The sequence below is a fragment of the Numenius arquata genome, chromosome 21 (assembly GCF_964106895.1).
Source record: "Numenius arquata chromosome 21, bNumArq3.hap1.1, whole genome shotgun sequence".
Taxonomy (NCBI): Eukaryota; Metazoa; Chordata; class Aves; order Charadriiformes; family Scolopacidae; genus Numenius; species Numenius arquata.
This window is the reverse complement of record NC_133596.1, coordinates 4,071,739-4,093,423: the sequence shown is the minus strand read 5'-3', so window position 1 is coordinate 4,093,423 and position 21,685 is coordinate 4,071,739. Positions and strand designations below refer to the sequence as shown.

The 21,685-nt window shown below is 59.5% G+C and overlaps 1 protein-coding gene across 1 annotated transcript in view; it reads right to left on the bottom strand.

Moving 5' to 3' along the window:
- Window positions 1–7,187: 7,187 nt before the first annotated feature.
- The window catches only part of SLC9A1 (solute carrier family 9 member A1), a 31,009-nt gene continuing 16,511 nt past the window's right edge, over window positions 7,188–21,685 (bottom strand). The window contains exons 2-12 of the mRNA XM_074162151.1: window positions 14,227–14,687; window positions 12,152–12,402; window positions 11,471–11,688; window positions 10,896–11,098; window positions 10,627–10,716; window positions 10,156–10,226; window positions 9,545–9,718; window positions 9,304–9,418; window positions 8,774–8,875; window positions 8,370–8,442; window positions 7,188–7,563 (exon numbers count right to left, since the gene is read on the bottom strand). Of these exons, the coding sequence (XP_074018252.1) occupies window positions 7,241–7,563; window positions 8,370–8,442; window positions 8,774–8,875; window positions 9,304–9,418; window positions 9,545–9,718; window positions 10,156–10,226; window positions 10,627–10,716; window positions 10,896–11,098; window positions 11,471–11,688; window positions 12,152–12,402; window positions 14,227–14,687 (2,081 nt within the window). The 3' untranslated portion in view covers window positions 7,188–7,240. The remainder of the gene's footprint in view (window positions 7,564–8,369; window positions 8,443–8,773; window positions 8,876–9,303; window positions 9,419–9,544; window positions 9,719–10,155; window positions 10,227–10,626; window positions 10,717–10,895; window positions 11,099–11,470; window positions 11,689–12,151; window positions 12,403–14,226; window positions 14,688–21,685) is intronic.

Below are 21,685 nucleotides of genomic sequence, written 5' to 3'. Positions count from 1 at the left end.
CACCTGGTGGCTGCAGGGACCCCTGGCACCCAGGAGACCCAGGGTGACACCCCAGGGTGATGGAGCCCCCTGGCTCAGGAGGCTGATGCCGGGCTCTCCCAGCCCTAAGATTTCAACCCCCAGCCCCTAAATCCACCGCGTGGCCCTGCTGCTGTCTGAGCCACCGCCTCCTCCTCAGGCCAGTCGTGTTCCCAGCCGCCGGCTGCCCATTTCCTTTCATCCCAATAATTCCCATCACTTTAAAGAGCTCATTTCTCTGCGGCATTTAACCCTCCAGACATTTCCAGGAGGTGCCTCCCTGCTGAGCCGGTGCCCGATGCCTCGCACTCCTGGGGAAGGACAGGCAGGACTCCAGGCTCTGCATCTGCAGCCATCATTCCTATCTCCTTCCTTCCTGCTTGGAGCTGGGATCCATCCTCAAAAGCCACGAGCGCAGTCGGGGGACAAGCCAGCATTGATTTAGTTTTATACCTCCACAGGGATTTTTTGAAAAAATACCCCTGAAAAACCCCAAACCCCCAACCCGGGGCATTTCACCTTGGGGAGCCTGTTGCAGAGCTCTTTCAAGCTGCAAAGTCCATCTCTGAAGCCAAGGCTTGATGGTGACAGGTTGTCCTTTCCCATATCCCAGGGCTCTGCTGCTGGAAGCTGGAGCTGGCTGCGGAAAGAGTCACATAGTGACGGGGAGATTTGAGGTTTGGGGAAAATGGGGTGTTTAGGAGCATCCACATCTGGGCTGGAGGGGAGAGGAGGCAAGAGGGTGCCTTGAGCCCTGGTTCCGTCTGAAATCCTCCCCACCCTGTGATGCACCGACAGCCTGATGTGTCCCATGGGGGGCTGGAGTCCCCTCCACTGGCATCCCCACATGGGGATGCTCCTTGTTTTGTGGGGTTTCGCTCTCCAGAGTAATTGCATGGCTCCATCAGGTATCTCCGTCAGGATTAAATGCTGCTCCTGGTTACACTTCATGAGGCTCCGAATTGGGGCAAAGGAGGAGGAGAGCCCTCCCGGAAAGCGATTTTCCAAGGAACCTGATAAAATATTAGTTTGCTGCCTCCCATTGCAAAACCCCTTTGATCCTGTCCGCCAAAGAACCAGATCAAGAAGAGTTTCCCAAGAGGCCGAGAGGGGCCAAATGGCTTTAGGTATCAGGATCCGCCCTGCTCACCCATCCCGGGGGTCCGGCTGGGGGAAATCAGGTGCGGGAGGAAGGGCTGGCTGGGTGCTCAGCACCCCATGGACAAGGCAATTTGGGGGACCCCACCAACCGTGACACCCCTGGGCGGTGGGTCAGGATGTGGCCGTGGAGCTGGTGGGATGAAGAAGGCGCTGTAGATCCTTGGGGGATGAGCCGGTGGCCTGGTGATGAGCCGGGAGATACACGTTGGCGTTGCCCGGGCTGAGAGGGACAGGCGTGCTGATGGCTCCGGAGAAAACATCAGCTCATTAAAAAGAGCTGACGTGCTCTGGCCGGACTGGCTGAGCCGCTCGTTAACATCCATCACCAAACGATTATCCCAAAGAGCCGCCGGCAGCGAACCCGGGACCAGGAATGGGCACTGAGGCCGTTTCCTTCCAGCTCAGCGAGGGCCAGCCCGGGCTTTATTCGTTTGTTTTGTTGGCAATTAAGGAATAATCATCCTCTTGGGGTGAAACATGGGCGGATCCTGCCTCCCGGGTGATGGCACGAGGGTGGCAAAGCCCCTTTGAGGGTGTGAGGGTGGCCCAGGGGCTGGGCAGGGGGATGGGGGTTTGGGTTTGCCATGGCCCCGCTTTGCCCCATGGATCCGGGGTCGGCAGCATCCTGGTTCTGCTTGGGGACACCGGCTTTGCCCTGCCAGGAAATCACCCAGGGAGGAGCCAGGACGTGTCCCAGCGTGTGTGTGGGGAGGAATAGGGCACCCCGTTGCCAGGGGGTGTGGAGAGGGGCAGGGGCTGCCGGGAGAGTGGCTGGGGGGCTGGAGGCAGAGAGCCCCCCATCCAAGCGGTGCCCCCCAGGGCGTTGGGGACCTTGTCCAGTCCTGAATACCCATCATAGGCTGCTCAGCCGGGGATTTGGGGGGGAAAGGGCTGGAGGAGCAGGGGAGTGGGGCTGGGATGGGCTGGGGGAGTGGGGCAGGGAGTGAAAGCCCAAACTGGAGATGAAGAGAGGTCTCGGGGACTCCCTGACCCGCGTGGGACTGTCTCCGTCCCACCTGACATTAAGCAGGGTGTGTGCCAACTCCCTGAGCAAGCAGGAGGGACCAAGCCCTTCTCCTGGAGCCACCAACGTCACCCAGCGTTGCCCCGGGGGAGCAGCAACGCTCCCCATCAGGGTGGGGGCATTCCTCCCGCCCCGCTCCCATGGCAGCTGCCCCCGGCATTGCCACCATGCACACGCCAGCCATGTCCCACACTGTCCCCGTGCACATACTGGCTGTCCCTGTGCCCACGGCAGCTGTCCCTGTGTACGCACCCGCTGTCCTGTGCGTGAACCGGCCATCTCTGTGCATGCCCGGGCTGCCCCATGCACACACACCAGCTGTCCCCATGCAGACACGAGCTGTCCCCATGCATTTGCCTGCCACCCCCATGCACACACGCCACTGTCCTGCTGGAGGGTCAGGAGGTGGAGACCTTCTCGCTGGCTATGTCTGAAGCCTCCCTCGGCAAACACCACTCCCAGACACCTCCCCGTCGCTCACATCCACGTCCAGCCCTGCTTTCTCCTGCACAGCCCATCCCAGAGGTGCCACCACTGCTTGCTGCCTCCACATCCTCCCTGCTGGGACACCCGTGTCCCCAGGGCTGTGCCACTGGCTGCCTCTGTGGGCCCAAGTGGCCAAGGCAAGGCCAAATTTGGTGCCGTAGCACTCACATTCACTGCCTGGCACAAGGGGTGTCACAGTTCTGCTCTCAACCCGGGGTCCCCATGTCACTGGCTGGGACCCCCAGACCCCACCACATCCCCAGCTGCCTCCTGGAATTAATGATAAGTGATGACGCTGGGACATCCTCACCCTGGAGAGGGCCACCTTGAAGGCCCTGAGATGAAAGGCAGCGCAGGGTGTTATTACAGCAGGTGACACAGAGTTGGGGAATGGCACCCGTCACCTCTCCTGGCTGCTGGAAAATGCTGCCTGGGGAGTGCAGGGGGGACACGGCATCGCCAGGGCATGGGGAGGGGGACATGGTACCAACGTGCCACCAGAGCGGGGCAGGGACTGTGCTGCCCCCTTGAAGCTGCCCATGGTGTCACCGGCCAAGAAAGTCCTCATCCTGGGGTTCCCCCACAGCAGGAACAGCAAATTGCATGTCCTGGCCTTGGTGGCTTCCTGGTGACACTATGTGCTCTTTTGCTTGGCATGACTTGTGCTTTTAAAGCAGTGGTAAGGGACAACCTGACTTAATGACACTAATTTAATCCTAGTAGAGATCGCAGCTGATCCCTTCAAAGTGAAGGGTTTTTGGGCCCCGGGTGATGCCCAGGCACAGCTGCGGGTGGTGGCAGCTCCAAACCACGTAGAGGGAAACTGAGGCACGGGGAAGCCCAGCCAACCCGGCCGGGGCAGATCCCCTCAGCTGCACAGGCAGCAGCTCTTTAATCCCCACGGATGGGGGTTACGGAAAGGGCCATAAACGCATTGGCACATGCGTGTGCAGGGACAAGGTCATCCTTCTCAGGGTCCCTCTGTTCTTCCTGTCCTTGGCACCACTGCCATGGCCCTGCCACGCTTTGGGAGGATGCAGGGCACAGCAGGGGGGGGGGTCACAGATGGGGGAAGGGCATCACCGCCAGGACCAGGGGGTTGGGGACACGCACCTCGGCGTTGCGTGTGCTTTGGCAGTTGCTCAGCAATGACAGCCCATCCCTGGAGGGATCATTAGTCCTTCCTCATTAAAAAAAGTTACTCACCCTTTAAGACAGAAACAAGAATATCCTGGAAATGCCTTGGTTTGGTGAGTTCTCGCGTTAAAGCTATGACTGAAATCAAGAGGGCGTCTGCACGTGATGCTCTCTGGCACGTGGGGGCGGGTGAGATGCTCCGGCACGTTCCTGCTTTCCCCTCCGTGCCCAGGATGGGTGGCCATCACCTGGCCTCCGGGCTGCGGCCAGCACCTCTGGGTGCTCCCACCCTTTGGGATGGGATGGCAAAACCGCTGCTCTCCTCCAGCAAGGACGGAGCCAAGGCCTGGCTTTCCCTGTTCCTGCCAAACCCTCCTGCTTTGGGGTCCCTCTGTCAGCACCGCTGCCCCAGGGATGAAGCACCCCAAACCCCATATGGGGTCCAAGGTTGGCACCCACCAAACCAGCACTGCCATGGGCCCCACGGCATCGCCTGCCCCACATTCCCAGATGCCTCATCCTGCCCGGGGACCCCTCGGCATGGGGGGAACCCTGGGGATGCGGTAGCCGGGCTAAGTCCCAGCTCAGGGCCATGGGGGATCCTGGGCTTCAGGTATTTTAAGCACATGAGCAACGCCAGCGATTATGCGCCTGCTGGATGGCGAGGGGGTGAGTCACGGCCTCGTTGAATCAGAGCTTTAATTTGCAGCGATGATACACGCTCCCATTGCAATTGCCCAAAAGCGAGGAGCTCCGGTCGCCCCGGGGCACCCGTGGCCCTGGGGGGCTCCTGGGGGGGACAAGGTGCCAGCGCTGCTGCGTCTGGGAAGGTCTTTCCTGGAGGATTTTCAGGTCAGGATGCAGCCCCTCACCCAGGCACTGCCTTGAGCCTCTTTCCTCTCTCCGGTTGTGGGATGCTGGTGAGAACTGGCTACTCTCCGAGAGCTCGGCTTCAGCCCTAGCTCCTGGGGAAGCCAGGAAAAAACTCCCAGGGTTCACACGTCCCCAAGCCCCCTCCCCTGGGAGAGCCATTAACCCCCCCAAACCCTCGCTGGAGGGGAGGCAGGGACCTGGGACAGGCAGGTGCTGCCAGCAGTGGGACGCTGGGTCCTTCCTCCCAGGGCAAAGCTGCCCCAGGATGCCCAGTTGGCACCTCCGAGCTGTGATGGGACCATCCACGTCCCTGCGAAAGGATCCGCCTTTTGCCTTCTTCCCCCTGCAAAGCGAGGAAAACAGCCTTTCCCCTCCCAACAAACCCTCACACCAACATCCCACAGCCCTGGGGAGGGATGCGGGAGCCCAAGGGACAAGTTCAGAGCCACGAAGCTGATCAGAGGGCTGGAGAACCTCCCCTACGAAGACAGGCTGAGAGAGCTGGGGTTGTTCAGCCTGGAGAAGAGGAGGCTCCGGGGAGACCTCAGAGCAGCCTTCCAATATCTGAAGGGAGCCTACAGGAGAGCCGGAGAGGGACTCTTTGTCAGGGAGTGTAGTGACAGGACAAGGGGTAACGGTTTTAAACTGGAAGAGGGGAGATTTCGATTAGATATTAGGAGGAAATTCTTTCCTGTGAGGGTGGTGAGGCACTGGAACAGGTTGCCCGGGGAAGTTGTGGCTGCCCCATCCCTGGAAGTGTTTAAGGCCAGGCTGGATGGGGCTTTGAGCAACCTGCTCTAGTGGAGGTGTCCCTGCCCAGGGCAGGGGGGTTGGAACTCGATGATCTTTAAGGTCCCTTCCAACTCTGACCATTCTATGATTCTATGATTCATCTGGGACGGCCCAGACCCTGTGGCAGAGGTAGAAGCCGGAACAGCTGGAAAAACCCACTAAAAATTAACATTAATTTATTATTAATGATAAAAACCAAGATTCTCTTTACATGTGTTTTTTTTTTAACTTTTTATACAAGAGAATTTTCATTGCTTTTTTTTTTTTTTTCTTTTTTTCCTCCTGGAGACAGAGCAGGGCAGGCAGGCAGGCGCAGGCAGCGACGGGGGCTCTCGCCCCCCGGTGTGACCAAGCCCCCGCGGACGCCGGTCCCCAGGGGTCCCGGTTGGGATGTGGAGTGGGTGGGCGTGCGGGCCGGGTGCCCGCCAAGGCAGCGGGGCAGAGAGGACGCCTGGCAAGGCACGACGTGGGGAGGGGAAAGCAGCCCGGGCCCCCCCGGGGAGGGGGGGGTGACAAGCAGCCCCCCGGCATGGGAGAGGCAGCACCCATGGCCAAGGGTGGCACGTGGTGAGAGCTGGGTGGCACATGAGGGACGAAGTGACATGCCGGAGCACGATGGAGGACACCCTGAGCCCGGGGAGGGCTGTAAGTCACCGAAACACCCAGCGCTTCCTCCCAGCCAAGCCTCGGGGAAAGATGGGTCCTTCCAAGCTCAGGACACCCCCAGGCATCCCCCTCAGGGGGGAGACTGTCCCCCTCCTGCCAACCTCCTGGCCCCAACATGTCCCCACGCTGGGTGAGCAGGCTCCCAGCTCTTCTTGGCTGCAGGGAGAGTAAAATAATGCCCCCCCCGTAGCAAATGCACCCCCCTGCGTGCCCCATCCCCGTGCCCAGGGAGCTCAGACGCCGTCTTTGGTTAAGGAGCAGCCGGTGCCGCTGCCGGGCAGGCACGGGGCGAGGGGCCGAGGCTGGCAGAGGGTCCCCGTGGGGACGGGTGACAGGTAGCAGTTCCAGGAGGGACAGAGAGGCCCGGGCTTGCGGGGCCACTCAAAGCGAGGGGGGACCCGGCTCCCCCCTTGCATGGCTATAGGATATTTATTTAACAAGACCTGGCGTGAAATGCAGGGCCGGAGGAGAGGTTCCTGGGCGGCCACCGGCCCCGCGAGGGAAGTGGCCAAGGCAGGGAGCAGTGGCACGAGCCCGAGGTCCCTGGCGGGATGCCGGGTGAGGTGGTGGGTGCCACCAGCCCCGGCGCATTGTCTGGCTCCCATCTTCCCACCCCTCCGCCCCAGAGCAAGCCGAGAAGAGGCAAAGCTGTGCTGTGGGGCAGCCTCTGCGCGCCCCCCGCCCCTAGCTCCCCAGCCAGAGCCCACCCTGCGCCGGCCGCAGCCACCCCGAGGAGCCGCTCGCAGGTCCTGAGTGGGTGGGCAACCTCTGGGAAAGCCCCGTCGGGGCTGTGAGGCACCTGCAAATCCCAGTCCTGGGCGGTAAATAGTCTGTCACCCCCAGGCCACGGCGGCCGAGGAGCCCGGTGCATCCCGGGGGGGCTCCTTCCCCGCTCCTCGGGACCAGCCCAGGGTTTGCTGGGCAGAGCTGTCCTGGCGATCCCAGTCCATCCAGGACGGTCTCCCCTTCCTGAACCCGGTGTGTAGTGACAGAAGAAACCAAATAGGAGAGCAAAGAAAGAACAACAAACGAAGAGAGAGAGAAACTGTACGAAACGTGGTGTGAGGCTTCGGGCATCAGCTGCTACTGCCCCTTGGGGATGAAGGGTTCCCCCTCCTCCGGCTCCGGCCGAGGCCCCGGGTCGCTCAGGCATCGCAGCATCCGCTGGTTGCTGGGGCTGTCGCTGGTCCCCGGGGTGAAGACATCGTCGGTACCCGGGGAGGAAGGCTCCTTCACCCGCATCACCAGCCCCTCCTCGTCCTCCTCGGGCGAGGGTGGGAGGCCGCCGCAGCCCTTGGGCTCCTCGTTCATCAGGTCCACGGACTCCGGGGACTGCGGGGAGGCCGGGTCGATGGTGATGATGGGCAGGTTCTCCGAGTCCGCCTTGGGTTCGTAGGCCAGTGGGTCTGGGGGGGGCAGAGAGGGGTCAGGCAGGGCCTGTCTCACAGTATCATGAACAAACTGGGTCAGGATAACCTTGGGGAAGGGAAGGAGGAGGGGGTGGGGGTGTCTCAGGGACCCCCTGCTAATGCACCCCAGATGTTTGGGGCTGGGATGCCTGGGCTGCCTTACGGATTTCCAAGCCTGCTGTTTAATTCCTTTTCCTGATTTCCACATCCCATCTGGAGCCGCTCCAGACAGCCCAGCCCAGCCCTGCTTCCCAGCACTGCGCCGTTCGCAAGGGGCGAAGCTGCCCTCTGCCGATTATCCGCCGGCTCCGCAAGCGCCAGCACCGGCGTCACACACCCCGTCACACTGTCCCCAAGGCAGGAGAGGACACGTAGGATGGGAGGAACCAAAGATGGCAAAGCAAACGCGTGATGGAGAAGGCAGGAGTCCAGGGACAGGTCTTGGGACTGAGCACTCCTGGTTCTCTTCCCCGCAGAGGGCAGGGAGAGGCACGGCCAGAAATGTGGCTGCGTGGATGGAGAGAGCTGAGCTCCAGAGAGACCTACTGACCATCCAAACTGACATCCCGGTGGGAATTGTGCCGGGAAGCGAGCTGGGTGCTTCCGCTTGGGCAGAGCTTGGGCTCAAGAGCAGCAAACCCCCGGGGCTTGGGTGCATCGCACACGGGGGAGCGGGACAGGGACGATGGGGGCTGGAGAACTGCGGAGGAGCTGAGGGGGTGCAGGACAACACAGTCTCTGAGGGTTTCAGCAGCAAAGCTCCCTGATGCCCAGCGAGGTGTTGGCAGCCGAGTTCCACCTACCTGAGCCGATGCGAGCCCGACACATGGTGGGTGAATCCAGCTTGTGAGCCGGCACCGTCAGGTAGTTGTTCATCTGGAATCGGAGCAAAGGGACCATGTCTCCATCGGAACGGCCAGGATAAATGGGGAAGGGGAGGTAGGGAATTGACCCCAGGCCACGGGGATGAGCGAGAAGCAACAGCGGGATGCATAGGATACATGTGTGCGTCCTCCCAGCCGTGCTGCAAGGACTTGCTCGGACCCTGGAGAAGACTCCCGAAGACTTGGGGTCCTCCACTGTCATCTGAACCTCAGCCCCCTCCCCATATGGGACACCGATGCCCTTCCCAGGCTGGGAAACCCCCCTCAGCCCCCCCTCCTCCCCAGTCCGAAGCAGCATCCCTGCTCCACTGTCCCCTTGACACCTTCTGTTCCAGCTGCCGGGCCTTCTGCCTCCGCAGGAGCATCTGGTTCCAGGCTTCCTCGTAGGGGTCGGCCACAAGCGTGTGCCGGTTGTAGGATCGCAACTGGGAAAAGGCCCCAAGAAAAGGAGAGGGGTTAAAAAACCACCACACGGAAAGGCAAAGGAAGGTCACAGCACCATTTCCCCTGGAGATGGCTGAAACAGCCACCAGTGGGCAGAGCAGGTCCAGGCAAGCTGGTGGCTCATCCCTTGTGTGCTATCATGGGATGCCTGATCCGGACCCACCTTAGCCCAGCGAGGGTTTAAACGCTGGGCTCAGCCATCGACTGAGCCAGCTTCTCCCTCAGCACTATCCCAGCACCATCCCAGGAGGAAAAGGTCCCTGGGGAGCGAAAGCCAGACCAGGAACATGAGGGGCAGGAGGGCAGGGGTGCCGGGGGCAGCTGGCCCCAACAGCTTCTGGTGGGCAGTGGTCCTGGCCACCCCAAGGAAGCAAAAGGGGCACACACACAGTGCCGGGGGACACCTTACCCTCTGCCTGGTTTTCTGCAGGTTGTTGCGAAGGATTTTCCGGATCTCCTCCTCCTTGTCCTTGGACAGGGCCGGAAGGATGCGTGCCACAGGGAGGGTCTTGGGGTTGATGTTCCTGCATGGACAGACAGGATTCAGGCAGGACCGAACGCCTGCTTGCCCTGTGGCCACCAGCAGGGAGTGCTCAGTCTACGTCAGGGGCCCATCAGGGACACAGGGTGGCCAAGGCCAGGGAACTCACTGCATGGAGACGGTGGAGACAGCGGAGGGGATCTTGCCTATGCCCCCGCTCTCCACCAGCTCGATCGCCTGCTTCATCTCCATCTTGTGATAGAAAGCGATGAGCTGAGGCTCCTTGGACCGCTCCCCCGCAATCAGGCACTTCTTCACGTACTTCTTGTTGAAGCGATTCAGCCTTTGGGAGAGGAGGAGCAGTGATATATCAGACCCTCCCCTGCCCCGGCACCCACTCCCCGCTCCCCATCCCTGGCCCAGGCCAGCAGAAGATGGTTCAGTTCCCACCAGCGCAGGTCAGACCAGGATTCCCTGACTTCCTCCTGAGCCGGGCAGGCTCCGAAACACTCAGCAGCTGCTGGACCACAGCTGGTCCTGATGGTCCTGAGCTCCTTCAGGGACCGGACACTGGCTGCTCCCACACTGCGGTGTGTGGTGTGGTGATGGGGTGCAGCCCTGCAACCCCACTCAAACCCAACCCATGGCCATAATTCATCAAGGGGATATTACAGCCTGGTTAAAAATCCAACATAGAGCTGGAAAACCTGCCAGGTGGCAATTCGAAGACTTCTCCATCCCCTCCATGGGTCCCCTGACTCCCCAAACCTCCACACTCACTTGTCCTTCCAGTGGTGATGCCCGTAGTGACCACAGATATCCTCGATCCCTGTCAGAAGGTGATCCAAGAACTGGAAGAGAAGGTTCAAAGCGTAGGCAGCTCGCAGGGCTGCTGCCCACCCTCTCCCCACCCCAACACCCAGGCTGACACAGGGGTGAGGGCACTCAGGGGGTGCAAAATCAGGGCTGCGGGTCCAGGATGGGCCTCAGGAGGGCAGCACGGTCCTACACAACCGGGCTCCTGCTCTACCAGGCAACAGGGGAGGTCTGGGTCGGAGCGGGCACTGGACGACACAGATGGGGGAGAGCCCTCGCTCCGTCCCCCCTTACCTTGGGCACCGATTTAGGGGCAGCTCCCACTCTGTAAACCCGCCTGGTTACAGCGGTGGAGGTGGCAGAAGCAGAGAGAGAAGAGGGCTAAGGCGGCGAAGAGAAGCGCGCGGGAAGGGCTGGCCGGGCGCAGGGGGTTACCTGCGTGTGAATCTCTTCGTTGATGGAGCGTTTTGTCTCTTGCTTCTTCTTCACGGCCAGCAGGTCCACCAAGGGCCGGATGGTCATGCCCTAGGGAACAGGGAAGGGGGGTTAGAGGTCTCCGGTGTCACTTGGTAGCCTCAAGAGCTTTTGGAGAAGAGGGACAGTGACAGGATCAGGGATGGAGGCTGGGGACGTGCTCCTCACTCTCCACAAACACATGAGGCTCCTTCTGAAATAGCACCGTGACCCCACCATGTGCCACCAACCTGCACGAAGACTGTGAAGAAGATGACTGTGATGATGGCTGTGAGGAACATGTCCCTCATGCCGAAATGCTTATAGTCCAGGAGGTAACAGAGGGAGAAGGCGATGGCTCCCCGCAGGCCCCCGTAGGCGATGATGAACTGGTCCTTCGGCGTCAGCTTCACAATTCGGAACTTGTTGATGAACCAGGTGAGGACCAGGACGCCTGAGGGAGTGGGATAGGGCCGTGTGAGCGGATGGTGAAGGATGCCCTCCAGCCCCAAAGAGACCCCCCTGGGAGCCCACCTTGCAGCCCAGCGCAGTGTCACCCCCTCGGGGCCACGGGTGCAGGTGTGTGCTCTCCTGCTCACTTATCCCAACACCCGTCATCAGCTTCAACCCCATGTCTAGCACAAACTTGGCCTCAACCTCATCTCCTCACAAAGCCAACCACCAGCAAGCCTGATGCCCATGGTGGACCAGTGCCACCCGGTCATCTCCACCTCCCCAGCAAAGCAAACTTGGGCCTTGTGGCCCTGAGAGTTGCCCATCACCCAGGGCCGTCCCCAAGGACTTTGCCACCACACGGACACCTCACCTAATACTCTTGCTATGAGGCAGAAGAGCAGTGTGCTGATGACGAAGGTCCAGTTCCAGTAGTGGTGGCCAGCCACGGTGGAGACGCCCAGGAAGATGAAGATGAGGGTCTCGCTCACGCTGCTCCACATCTTAAGGAAATACTTGATGGTGGTGTGGGACTTGTGGGAGATGTTGGCTTCCACGTAGGGTCGCATGACCACGCCAGAGGCAATAAGCCTAGGGGCAAGGTTGGGGCACTCAGTAGCCATGGGGACATGGGGACAGCCCCAATCACTGGCCCTGCAGAGGTGTTTTGTGCTCTTATACCAAACCCTGGAGCAGGACAGGGCTTGAGAGACACCAGCAATTATTCAAGGCCTCCAGAGAAGGCAATATGAGGTTTCTCCTTCCTCCTGGCAGGCCAGGAGTGAGCACCAGAGCCTGGCAGCAAAAAACAACATCACCTTGCCTGGGAGAATGGGCAATGAGCTGCCAGCACCCCAAGATCTGTGTGACAACTCAGAAGAATCACTTCCCTCATCTGCCTCCCTGGGTACCCCAGCCCAAACACACCTCTGGCCCTCACTGGGTATGTACTGGCCATGGTGGGACAGCCAGAGACATGTGGTTACACCAGAGTACATCCTCCAAAGGGTAATGGGGACAGAAAAGCTTCTTCTCCCACCCGTGCCCAACTCACGCCATGATGCCGGAGAGGTGGAAGAGCTCAGCAGAGAGATATGCCATGTAGCTGTAGAGGAAGACGAAGAGGGGCTCGATGACTCGGATGTGGGAGGTGAAGCGGGACGTGAAGGCAGCGATCACCCCATAGATGACACCCACGAAGACACCGCCCAGCGACACCACGAAGAAGCTGAGGAAGCCGAGGATGATATCGATAATGGTCACCTGCTCGAAGTTGGCGAACTCTTCAAAGAGGTGGTAGAGGACCTGGGAGGGAGAAGGGAGAGGGAGGTTCAAACTGTCCCGCTGGCAAGAGACAGCACCTCAGAGGAGAACCTGCTCGGGGACCTTCCTTGGGAGAGGAGCAGCAAAGAGAGCCAGGCAGGTACCTGGCACGGCACATGTGAGATGAGGTGTGCCAGTGCTCAATGAACCTGAGCTGTGTCCTGCGCTTGACCAAGCTTTGTGTCAAAAAAAGCCGGTGATGTGAGACACAGACCCATAGGGACCGGCTCCCCGTCCTCCGTGGCTCACAGGGACATGGTGCCATCAGAGATGTGTCTGGGACAGCTCTGCTCACCAACACAAAACCGACCGCTGCCCCAGAAGGGTTTGGTCAAGGGCTGAACCAGCCAGAGCCTGTTCCCGCTTCCCAACGAGCAGGACAGATCCAGGCTGGGGGACACCCGACAGCCACCTGGAGGGAAAAGCCAACATCTGCCCTGCTCAGCCCAGAGAAGAGCCCAAACCTTCTTGTAGCTAAAAGGGCAACCTCGCGGGAGGAGCCCACCCCCGGCTCCATCGCCTTCTCCCACCCCCAGACACATTTACTGGAGCGATTTTAAAGCAGAAGGTGACACAGGGGTGTCAGGATGGAAAATGGGCTCCAGAGCATCCTGCAGGGATGGCAGCGCTTGCGAGCAGCGAGAGGGCGAGGTGCCAGCTCCTGCCTGCCAGGGCCGGGTCCTGGGAGATGGGCAGGGACAGACGTGACAGCAGAAGGTGACAGCATTCCTCAGGGATGGGAGCAGGGACACAGACCCTGCGGGGGGTCCCTCGGGTCAAAAAGCAGGGAGAAGTGCCCGGAAAAAGCCCTGTGGTGGGACAGCGTGTTCCTCGGCACTAGGAACCTCGTCACCAGTGCGCTGAGCAGCCAGCTCCAAAGGGGACAGCTGGGAGACGGGAGAAGAGCCAGGAAAAAGCAGTGGGTTGGAAGTAAATTTAGAGGTCAGCTCTGCAGAGGAGGACGCCGTGCTGATGGCCAAGCCAGCACCTGGACACAGAAGTCCCCAGTGGGGTGGCCTGGCCCCTGAACCTCCCAAAGGTCCCTGCAAAGCTGCTGCTCAAAGGCTGGGGTCGAGGGGTGACCCAGGTGGGATGCCAGCCTGGCCACAGCCCCCACCGCTCCCTCCCTGCCATGGCTGGCCATGTCTTGCCCTCCCACCTCCTCGATGCTGCAGCCAGGGGACAGACAGCAAGGAAAACCACACGAGGAAGGAGAGAGGAGGGAGCAGCAACGACATGGCAGCGCTGCCTGACCCAGCGCCAGCTCCCGCTCCACTTCCCTGGCAGGACAGTCACGGGAAGGCAGCAGGCAGGAATTTCACCCAGGAGAGCAGATTCCCAGGAGACCAAGGCACGGTTCTGCTCCTCACTGGGAGGCGGGAGCTGGCTGGGCACGTGCTCTGGGTCTCCCCAAACCACCAAGTAAAATGCTTCACCTTAACCCGCCTCTGCGGTGTTTTAAGGTGCTATATTTAACTTTGCACCTGCAAAAGGTTAGGAGCAAGCGGAGCTGCCGCAGCTCAGTCGGCAGGAGGGACCTGGCAGCTTGCAACGGCCCAGTCTATGGTTCTGCTCGCAGGGCTTGATTGATAGCTGCCAGTCCTGGTGCCACCACCCAGAGATGCTCCACCAAAGTGAACCCCTTGGCCGATCCCCCTCATCCACTTCTGGTGCCACCGCCACCCAGAGATGTTCCACCAAAACGAACCCCATGGCCAATCCCCCTCATCCACTTCTGGTGCCACCGCCACCCAGAAATGTTCCACCAAAACGAACCCATTGGCCAATCCCCCCTCGTCCACTTACGACCGTGACGGCGTCATTCAGCAGGGACTCCCCAAAGACCAAGATGTGGAGCAGCTCGTTGATGTGGATCTCCTCAAAGACGGCCAGCACAGCCACAGGGTCCACAGCCGAGATGATGCTGCCGAAGAGCAGGTTGGCCAGGAGGCCAATGTGGTTCAGGCCGGGGCCACCAAGCTGGCACACAGCGTACATCAGGCCACCCAAGAAGAAGGCATTCCAGAGTGTTCCCACCACGGCGAAGATGAGGATGGTGCCCAGGTTCTCGGTGAATTGGCGCAAGGGGAGGAAATAGCCGGCATCCAAGATGATGGGTGGGAGGAGGAAGAGGAAGAAGATGTTCGACTTGAGGATGGGGGGCTTTTCACCCACCCCTTTGATGAGCCCCCCAACCAAGAGGCCCACCACGATGAGCAGGCAGCTCTCAGGAACGATGTTGGATACCGAAGGGATCACATGGAAGCCTGGAGAGGAGGAGGAGAGAGTGAGAGACATGTTGGTTACAGGACTGGAGGATGCTCTCTGCAGGAGGAGACCCCCGTGGGAGCCGGGGACCAGTTCCCAGCCCTCCCTGCATTCTTGGGGATCACTTGCTCTTTGCGTGCCTCAGTTTCCCCTTCTAACTCCCTTCTTCCCCACGCTCCCAAGATGTAAAGTGGAAAGTGCAGCTTCACCAGGCCCGTATACCCTGGCATTGCTTGATCACAGGCTGGGAAGTACCAGCGAGCCCCAGTTCAACAGGCGGCAGCTGCCCTCTGGGCACCTCGGGGTCTTCTCAGGGGACCCCCGTGACGGCCACCTGCGGCACAGCCAGTTCTCACCACACAAGCTGTCGCTGGCTCCAGCTCTTCCCAGCGCAGCTACTAATCCCGGGCGCACGTAGGCACTGGCATTTCCCTCCCGTCAGACGGCAGCCGTCACACCCGGTGTGCCAGGCGCTGGCAGGAGGCAGCAGCGCCGTGCCCGTCCCCGCGTGTCCCTGATGCGGGGGACAGGGATTGGAGCCGGCATCCTCAGCTCAGGGTTTGAGGATGCTGTTGGAGCAGCTCCTTATTCCCCCTCCTGCAGCTTCAGGAGCAAGATGGGAGGCTTTATACGGGCGGTTGGAGCAACCCCTTCGTTCCCTGCAGGCAGGGCTGCTCCTGGGCACGGAGCAGGGACGGGACACATCCTCGCGGTGCAGGGCTATTCTTTGGGGTGCAGAGTAAGAGGGAAATCGTTGTCCCCTTTTTCCATCACAGCGCGACCCTAAATGCAGGTCTCTGAGCCAGCCAGGACCCACTGGGATGAGCCCCATCCACCAAACACAGCCCTGGTCGGGCCGGCAGCACGACGCCAACCAGAGCAGAGCTTCAGCCAACGCACCCCTACCCACAGAAGGATTTTGGGTTCCCTGGATCCTCTCCCAGGCTTTATAATTATTATTTTGAAGTGCGGCACATTTGTTCCCTGGCAAGGGAAGCGGTTTAAAATAAGGAACCCTGCCATGGCATCCCGTGTTCCTCCGTTCCTTCCGGCCGGGCGGCTGTGCCATCTGCACATCGTTTCACAACAGATTAAAAAAAAAAAAAAACACCACCCTTCCCTAACGAGTCACCATCCTGCTGATGACTGGGAGCCGCTCTGCGCCGCAGTGAGCCCCCCCCACCCCACACCCCCCCCTCGCCAAGCCTGCAGGGACCACATCTGCGTCGCGGTGCCGGCTCATCCCTCCTCCACCTGCACAGCCGAGCGGGGAAGGCGCCGCACGAATCCGGCTCCGATGGGAAAAGCAGTCGCCTTCCACGATCCCTCCCTAAGGACGGGCAGCGAGTCAGCCACCGGCCACGGCCACCCGCAGGCCCCCAAGGGCAGGATCAGACCTCGAACTGCTACCTGAGCTGCAGGCGCTGCCTCCGGCGTGGGCGAGAGCGGCACCGCAGAGGCCAGAGGATTCATCACACCCAAGGCTCCACGCAGAGCCGGCCGTGCCGTTTCGGCAGCACCTGGGTGGCTCCGGCGGGTCTCAGGTGGCAGAGGGGAAGGAGACTGGTTTCTACCTTGATTTTGCCGCAGAAGCACCGATCCCTGAGCAAACCACCCCGTGGCCCTCGGGTTTGGGCACGAGGGGAAGCTGAGAGGAGCTGGGAAGCATCCGAGCTTTGTCCCGATGCTCTCCCAACATCAGGGACCTCGTAGGGTGGATATAGCTTCTGATTCACCCCCATGGGATGTTTCTTCTATCTCCAATCCCCCTGGAGCCCATGCAAGCGCTGAGCACTCCAAGGCAGCCCTGGCATGGAGCTCCCCATCGGAGCGGGGGCGATAAGCCCTTTTCCCAGCACAGCTCGTGCAAACGTCAGGAATAATCAGCCCTTCCAGCAACACGGGGCAATGGCCCGTCTCAGCACACGCCAGGAATGGCCGGAATAAGGTTTAAAGCCACACAAGCAGCGAGAAGCCCGCAGCAAATCAGTTTTCGCTTGCTAAGTACGTTCAGTCATGAATAAAAAACACTGACAATTAAGCATCTCTCCCTCCTTCCCCACCGGCCCCAGGATCCCATTAAACTGGAACATTCGCGTGCTGATGTGAATTCAATGTTTTCGACCCTTTTTGTAGGGCCCTAAAAATACACTCACAGGGGCTGCATGTTAATTATGCCTTTGATTTCGCTGAATCTCAGCCATTTTTCGCTCCCCGCTTTCTCCGCTCAGTATTTTTAGAGCACTCCAGAGCTCATCGGTACCAATCTGTTGCTGGGATCCTGCTGGGATCCTGCTCCCAGTGCCGGGCCCGGATCCTGCTTCGGGGTGGGGGGTGATTAATGGGAAGAAACATTCTCGCCACGGGAGTGATGCCACGGGGGGCGGGGGGGGCAAAGCATCCCCATCCCAGCTCTGCACCTGAATTTCTCTCCCGGAGGAGGAGGAAGGCTGCGGCAGGAGCCTGGGTGATGAAGATGCCTGGCCACGGGCACATCCAGGGGCAGCGGGAAGGGGAGTAAGTCTTGATAATAGCCTTAATAATAATAATAATAAGCCTGAATAACCCCCAGGGTCCTGTTCCTGGCTGCTGTAGTAAAAGGTTATTTGCATGGCAGGTAGTCGTGCTGCTCGCCTGCCTGTGTACCTGCTGTTGCCACCCGCTTGTCCCCAAATGTGGTGGCCCTGCTGGGAACTGGGAGCCATCTACTGCAGTGGGAGCTGCAAATCCTCTGCCGCCAGCGTAAACCCGGGAGGCAGGGGGGGCACAGCAAGACCCCCAGCGCTCCTTCATTTTCCTCTGTTAAGCAGCAAGCGCTTCTTGCCACCGGAGAAGGGCAGGAGGTGGCATCGGAGGGCAGGAGAACACACGGAGTAGCTTTTCCCATGGAGAAGCACCCACTGCTTTTCAGCTGGGTTTCAGCTGTTTTTCCTGAACTTCCCCCCCCAAGGAGGGAAGTCCCTCGAGACCCCATTTCCCTGAGAGCGACCCACGATCCCCAAATCACGGGGCACGTACAGTCACCCAAGTTTCTTCCTTTGGAAAACAAACTCCATGGGAGCAGTTGCCCTATCAACGGCATCAAACACCACCGAAACTATTAAAAGCAAGACCAGTTGAGTAAACATCAACCCCGAGAGCTTGAGCAAACAAGGAAAAGGAAACCCAGAAGTTAACAGTTCCTATTAAAATGATTCCTTGCCCACACCGTGCTTGCATGTGCCCAGCAAGGAGAACACGGGATCGCTCTCTGCTGGTGACCAGCTCCTCCTCGGGTTAGGGCAGAAGGGAGCTGGGGACGGGCTTTCCAGTTTTAATCACAGTTTAAGGCCCTGAAGGACAGGAGGAAATCACCATCCTTCAAATTAAAGAGATTTTGGGCAAGGGAAGCTGTTGCAAGGCGATGCTCGTGCTGCAAAACTTTGCTCTGCAGCTTCTGAACATCGGTTGTCTTCATTTTGGTGGCAGCAGATTCACATGGGGCCGTTTCCACCCAAATGCGGGCAATTGAGGGCAACATCAGGAATTTTCCTTCACTAACTTCAGCGGTGGCAAGAACCACCAGGGTCTGTTGGATTCTGCGGCAAGGCAGATTATTTTTCCCCTCGGTGCATAAAGCTGGCTTGAATTTTGGAGGCCGTGGCAGCTGAATGAAGACAGCTGAGCACAGCAAACCACCTTCGGTCTCCAGTTGCAAGGGGTTGGTTCTCACCCCAGTATCATAGAATCACAGCATCATTCAGTTTGGAAAAGACCCTTGGGATCGTCGAGTCCAACCATCTACCCTACTCTACAAAGTCCTTCCCTACACCATATCCCCCAACACCACATCTAAGCGACTCTTAAACTCATCCAAGGATGGTGACTCAACCCCCTCCCTGGGCAGCCTGTTCCAGTGTCTGATCACTCTCACTGTGAAGAATTTCTGCCTAATGTCCAGTCTAAACCCACCCTGTCGCAGCTTGAAGCCATTCCCTCTTGTTCTATCGCTATTTGCTTGTGAGAAAAGACCGGCACCAACCTCTCTACAGTGTCCTTTCAAGTAGTTATAGAGAGTGATGAGGTCACTCCTCAGTCTCCTCTTCCTCAAACTAAACAGTCCCAGCTCCTTCAATCGTTCTTCCTACGATTTATTCTCCAGGCCCTTCACCAGCTCCGTTGCCCTCCTCTGCACCCGCTCCAGCACCTCCATATCTCTCTTGGATTGAGGTGCCCAAAACTGGACACGATACTCCAGGTGTGGCCTCACCAGTGCTGAGTACAGGGGCACAATCACCTCCCTGCTTCTGCTGGTCACACTATTTCTAACACAAGCCAGGATGCCGTTGGCTTTCTCGGCCACCCGGGCACACTGCCGGCTCATGTCCAGCCGCTTGTCAATCAGAACCCCCAAGTCCTTTTCCGCCCGGCAGCTCCAGCCACACTTCCCTGAGCCTGTACCGATACGTGGGGTTGGTGCGGCCCAAGCGCAGGACCTGGCGCTTGGTCTTGTTGAAGCTCATCCCGTTAATGTTGGCCCATGGATCCAACCTATCCAAGTCTCTCCGGAGAGCCTCCCTGGCCTCATGCAGACCGTGCAGTAAACGCGAGGGCTCCCATTTCTGCTGCTAAAGGTTCATCCCCATCCTCCCAAGGGGGCACCTGGGCTGCTTTTCCCAAGGCCCCAGCTGCTGGCGGATGCAGTGCCATGTAAATATTTACTCCCGACAGAACAGCTTGGGGAGAGACTCCGACCTACGTGTGGTTTTTTCCTTCCTGGGCTGTTTCTGGGTTACCGCAGCCCCGGCGCAGGGGCTGGATGCTGCGCCTGGCGTTATGTAAAGCTCCATTCAGCAGCATCTGCTCCTTCCCTCTGCCCGATGACTCAAAACCCACCTTATCTGATCTGCCTCCATCCTCAGCCTGGGCAGGGAGAGCCTGGAGGGATACGGAGGGAAGGGATAGGGAGGGAAGGGTGCTGGGCACCCAACCCAACCCCAGCATCCCCACCCTGGGGGAACGCCGCTGTCAAACGGAGCCAGATCCCAGAGGAGCACTTGCCCGAGGCGATGCTTCTTGTACTGCAGGGAAAGCAGAGGCGGTCTCCATGCCCCGAGCCGCTCACTCCAATTTGGAAACCCTCTCTCAAGGCCACAAGGGGATGATTTGCAGCTTTCGAGGCGGCTCGGGTGCCGAGAACCTACTGCAAAAGGGAGTGGGGAGCATCCCCCTTTGCTCGGCACAGCCTCACCCCAGGGCAGAAAGCCCCAAGGACCACGGGCGCCGTATCCTACAGCATCTATAAGGTCCCCTCCCTCCCCGCCTGCTGGTGTTTCCCCATCCCACCCATGCAGGGCTTCTTTCCCTTCCCATCATCCCGGCGGCTGCGATATTGCTCCATACGGCAGGGGACCCAAGGTCAGGCTTTGTCAGAGCTCTGGCAGCGCTTCCCTGGTCGTAAAGCCCTCTCTCAAAGCTGCGCGGACAGAACATTTTAATCACATTATAATCAAACCCTTCAAAAGAACATTTTACGATGGAAGAACGGAGGCGAAGCCTTCACGCGCTTCCCTGCTCCAGGCCAGGTCTGGGAGATGTCTACGTCTCCCACCGTGGGGATATTGCTGGAGTTGGAGCCCTAAGAGCAATCACCACGGCCCTAAGAAATACCGGTGTTTAGAGATGATAAATAAGACATAAAATATAATATATATATATATATAAAATATATATATTAACATAATGCTGATACTGGAGGCAGCCTGCACCACGAGACAGTGTGCCAGCCCCGGGGACATGCACTATGGGGTCTCCCCGACTCCCAGAGCCACCGCACGCTCCTCCCCAGTCCCCGCAGCTGGGATTGCCACCAGCCACCACATCCCCCTCCAGCCCCAGGTTGAGTTTGGCCGGGATCAACGTCCCCTCCTTCCATGGCAGGGAAAGAAACCTGAAGGAGGAGGGAAGAAAACCCACTGGGCTGGTGTTTTGAGTCGGAGCCGGGTAGAGAGAGGGAGGAAGGAGGACCGGGAGCACGCGGCATGGCGGGGGGGGGGCTCGGCATATTCATGGTTAAATGGGATGCTCCTGCGGCTTCACCCCGGCTTCCCAAGAACCCACGCACTGGGAGCCTTGCGGGAAAAGCCGGGCTGCTTCCAGGAAGATGCCTGTTAGCTGAGAGGAGGCAGAAGGAATGAGAACGGTTACAAAAACACCCCATCCTCCCAGGCTTTGGAAGTTTATTAGGGCGGCTGCAGGCTCCGGCAGGCAGGCGGCAGCCCTGGGAGAGGAATTACACAATTATTAACCAGGGATTACGCAGCTCTTCCACCCCCTGCGTGATTTTTTTTGCCAAAAGGAGGTAGATGAGGGGTTAGTCTGAGCGAGGGGGCGACGAAGGCCCCCTGGTGATGCTCGCTGCAGCCCCCGGGGGACCCTTGGGTGCTTGTTTGGGTTGCGGGATGGGACCCGAGCGGCAGCGTGGCTTGGGTGCGGAGCGTGCTGCGGTGCTGGGAAACGCCTGGGAGAAGGCAAGGGAACTGGGAAGGTGCTGGAAAAGCCCTGGGAGAAGGCAGGGGAACCGGGAAGGAGGCGGCGAAGGGGAGCAGGCATGCTCAGAAGGGCTGCCCTTCTGAAGGACACTGCAGAGAGCACGGGCTGGAGGGGACACACGTGGCTCAGCAGCACCAGGGCCCCTCTAAGGCCACTTTAACCCTTTAGGACACTGGGTTGGCAGGGTCCGGGTGGGCCATACAAAGAGGCAGCAGCCCTGCGTCGTCACCAAACCCATCAGTCCGGGGGCGAGGGATGCAGGAAGGTGGGGACACCTTCCCACGCTCCCGTGGGACACGGGGACCACGGAGAGCCCTGACACGTGGATGCTTTGCTGGATGAGCCACAAAGTCACCGATGTGTCACCAGCCACGGGGACTAGTCATCTGCAAAGCCATTACTCAGCACCGTTCCCTTCTTTTTCCTCTGCTTAGAAGAAACACAGGGGCAGGGAGGAGGGCTGGGG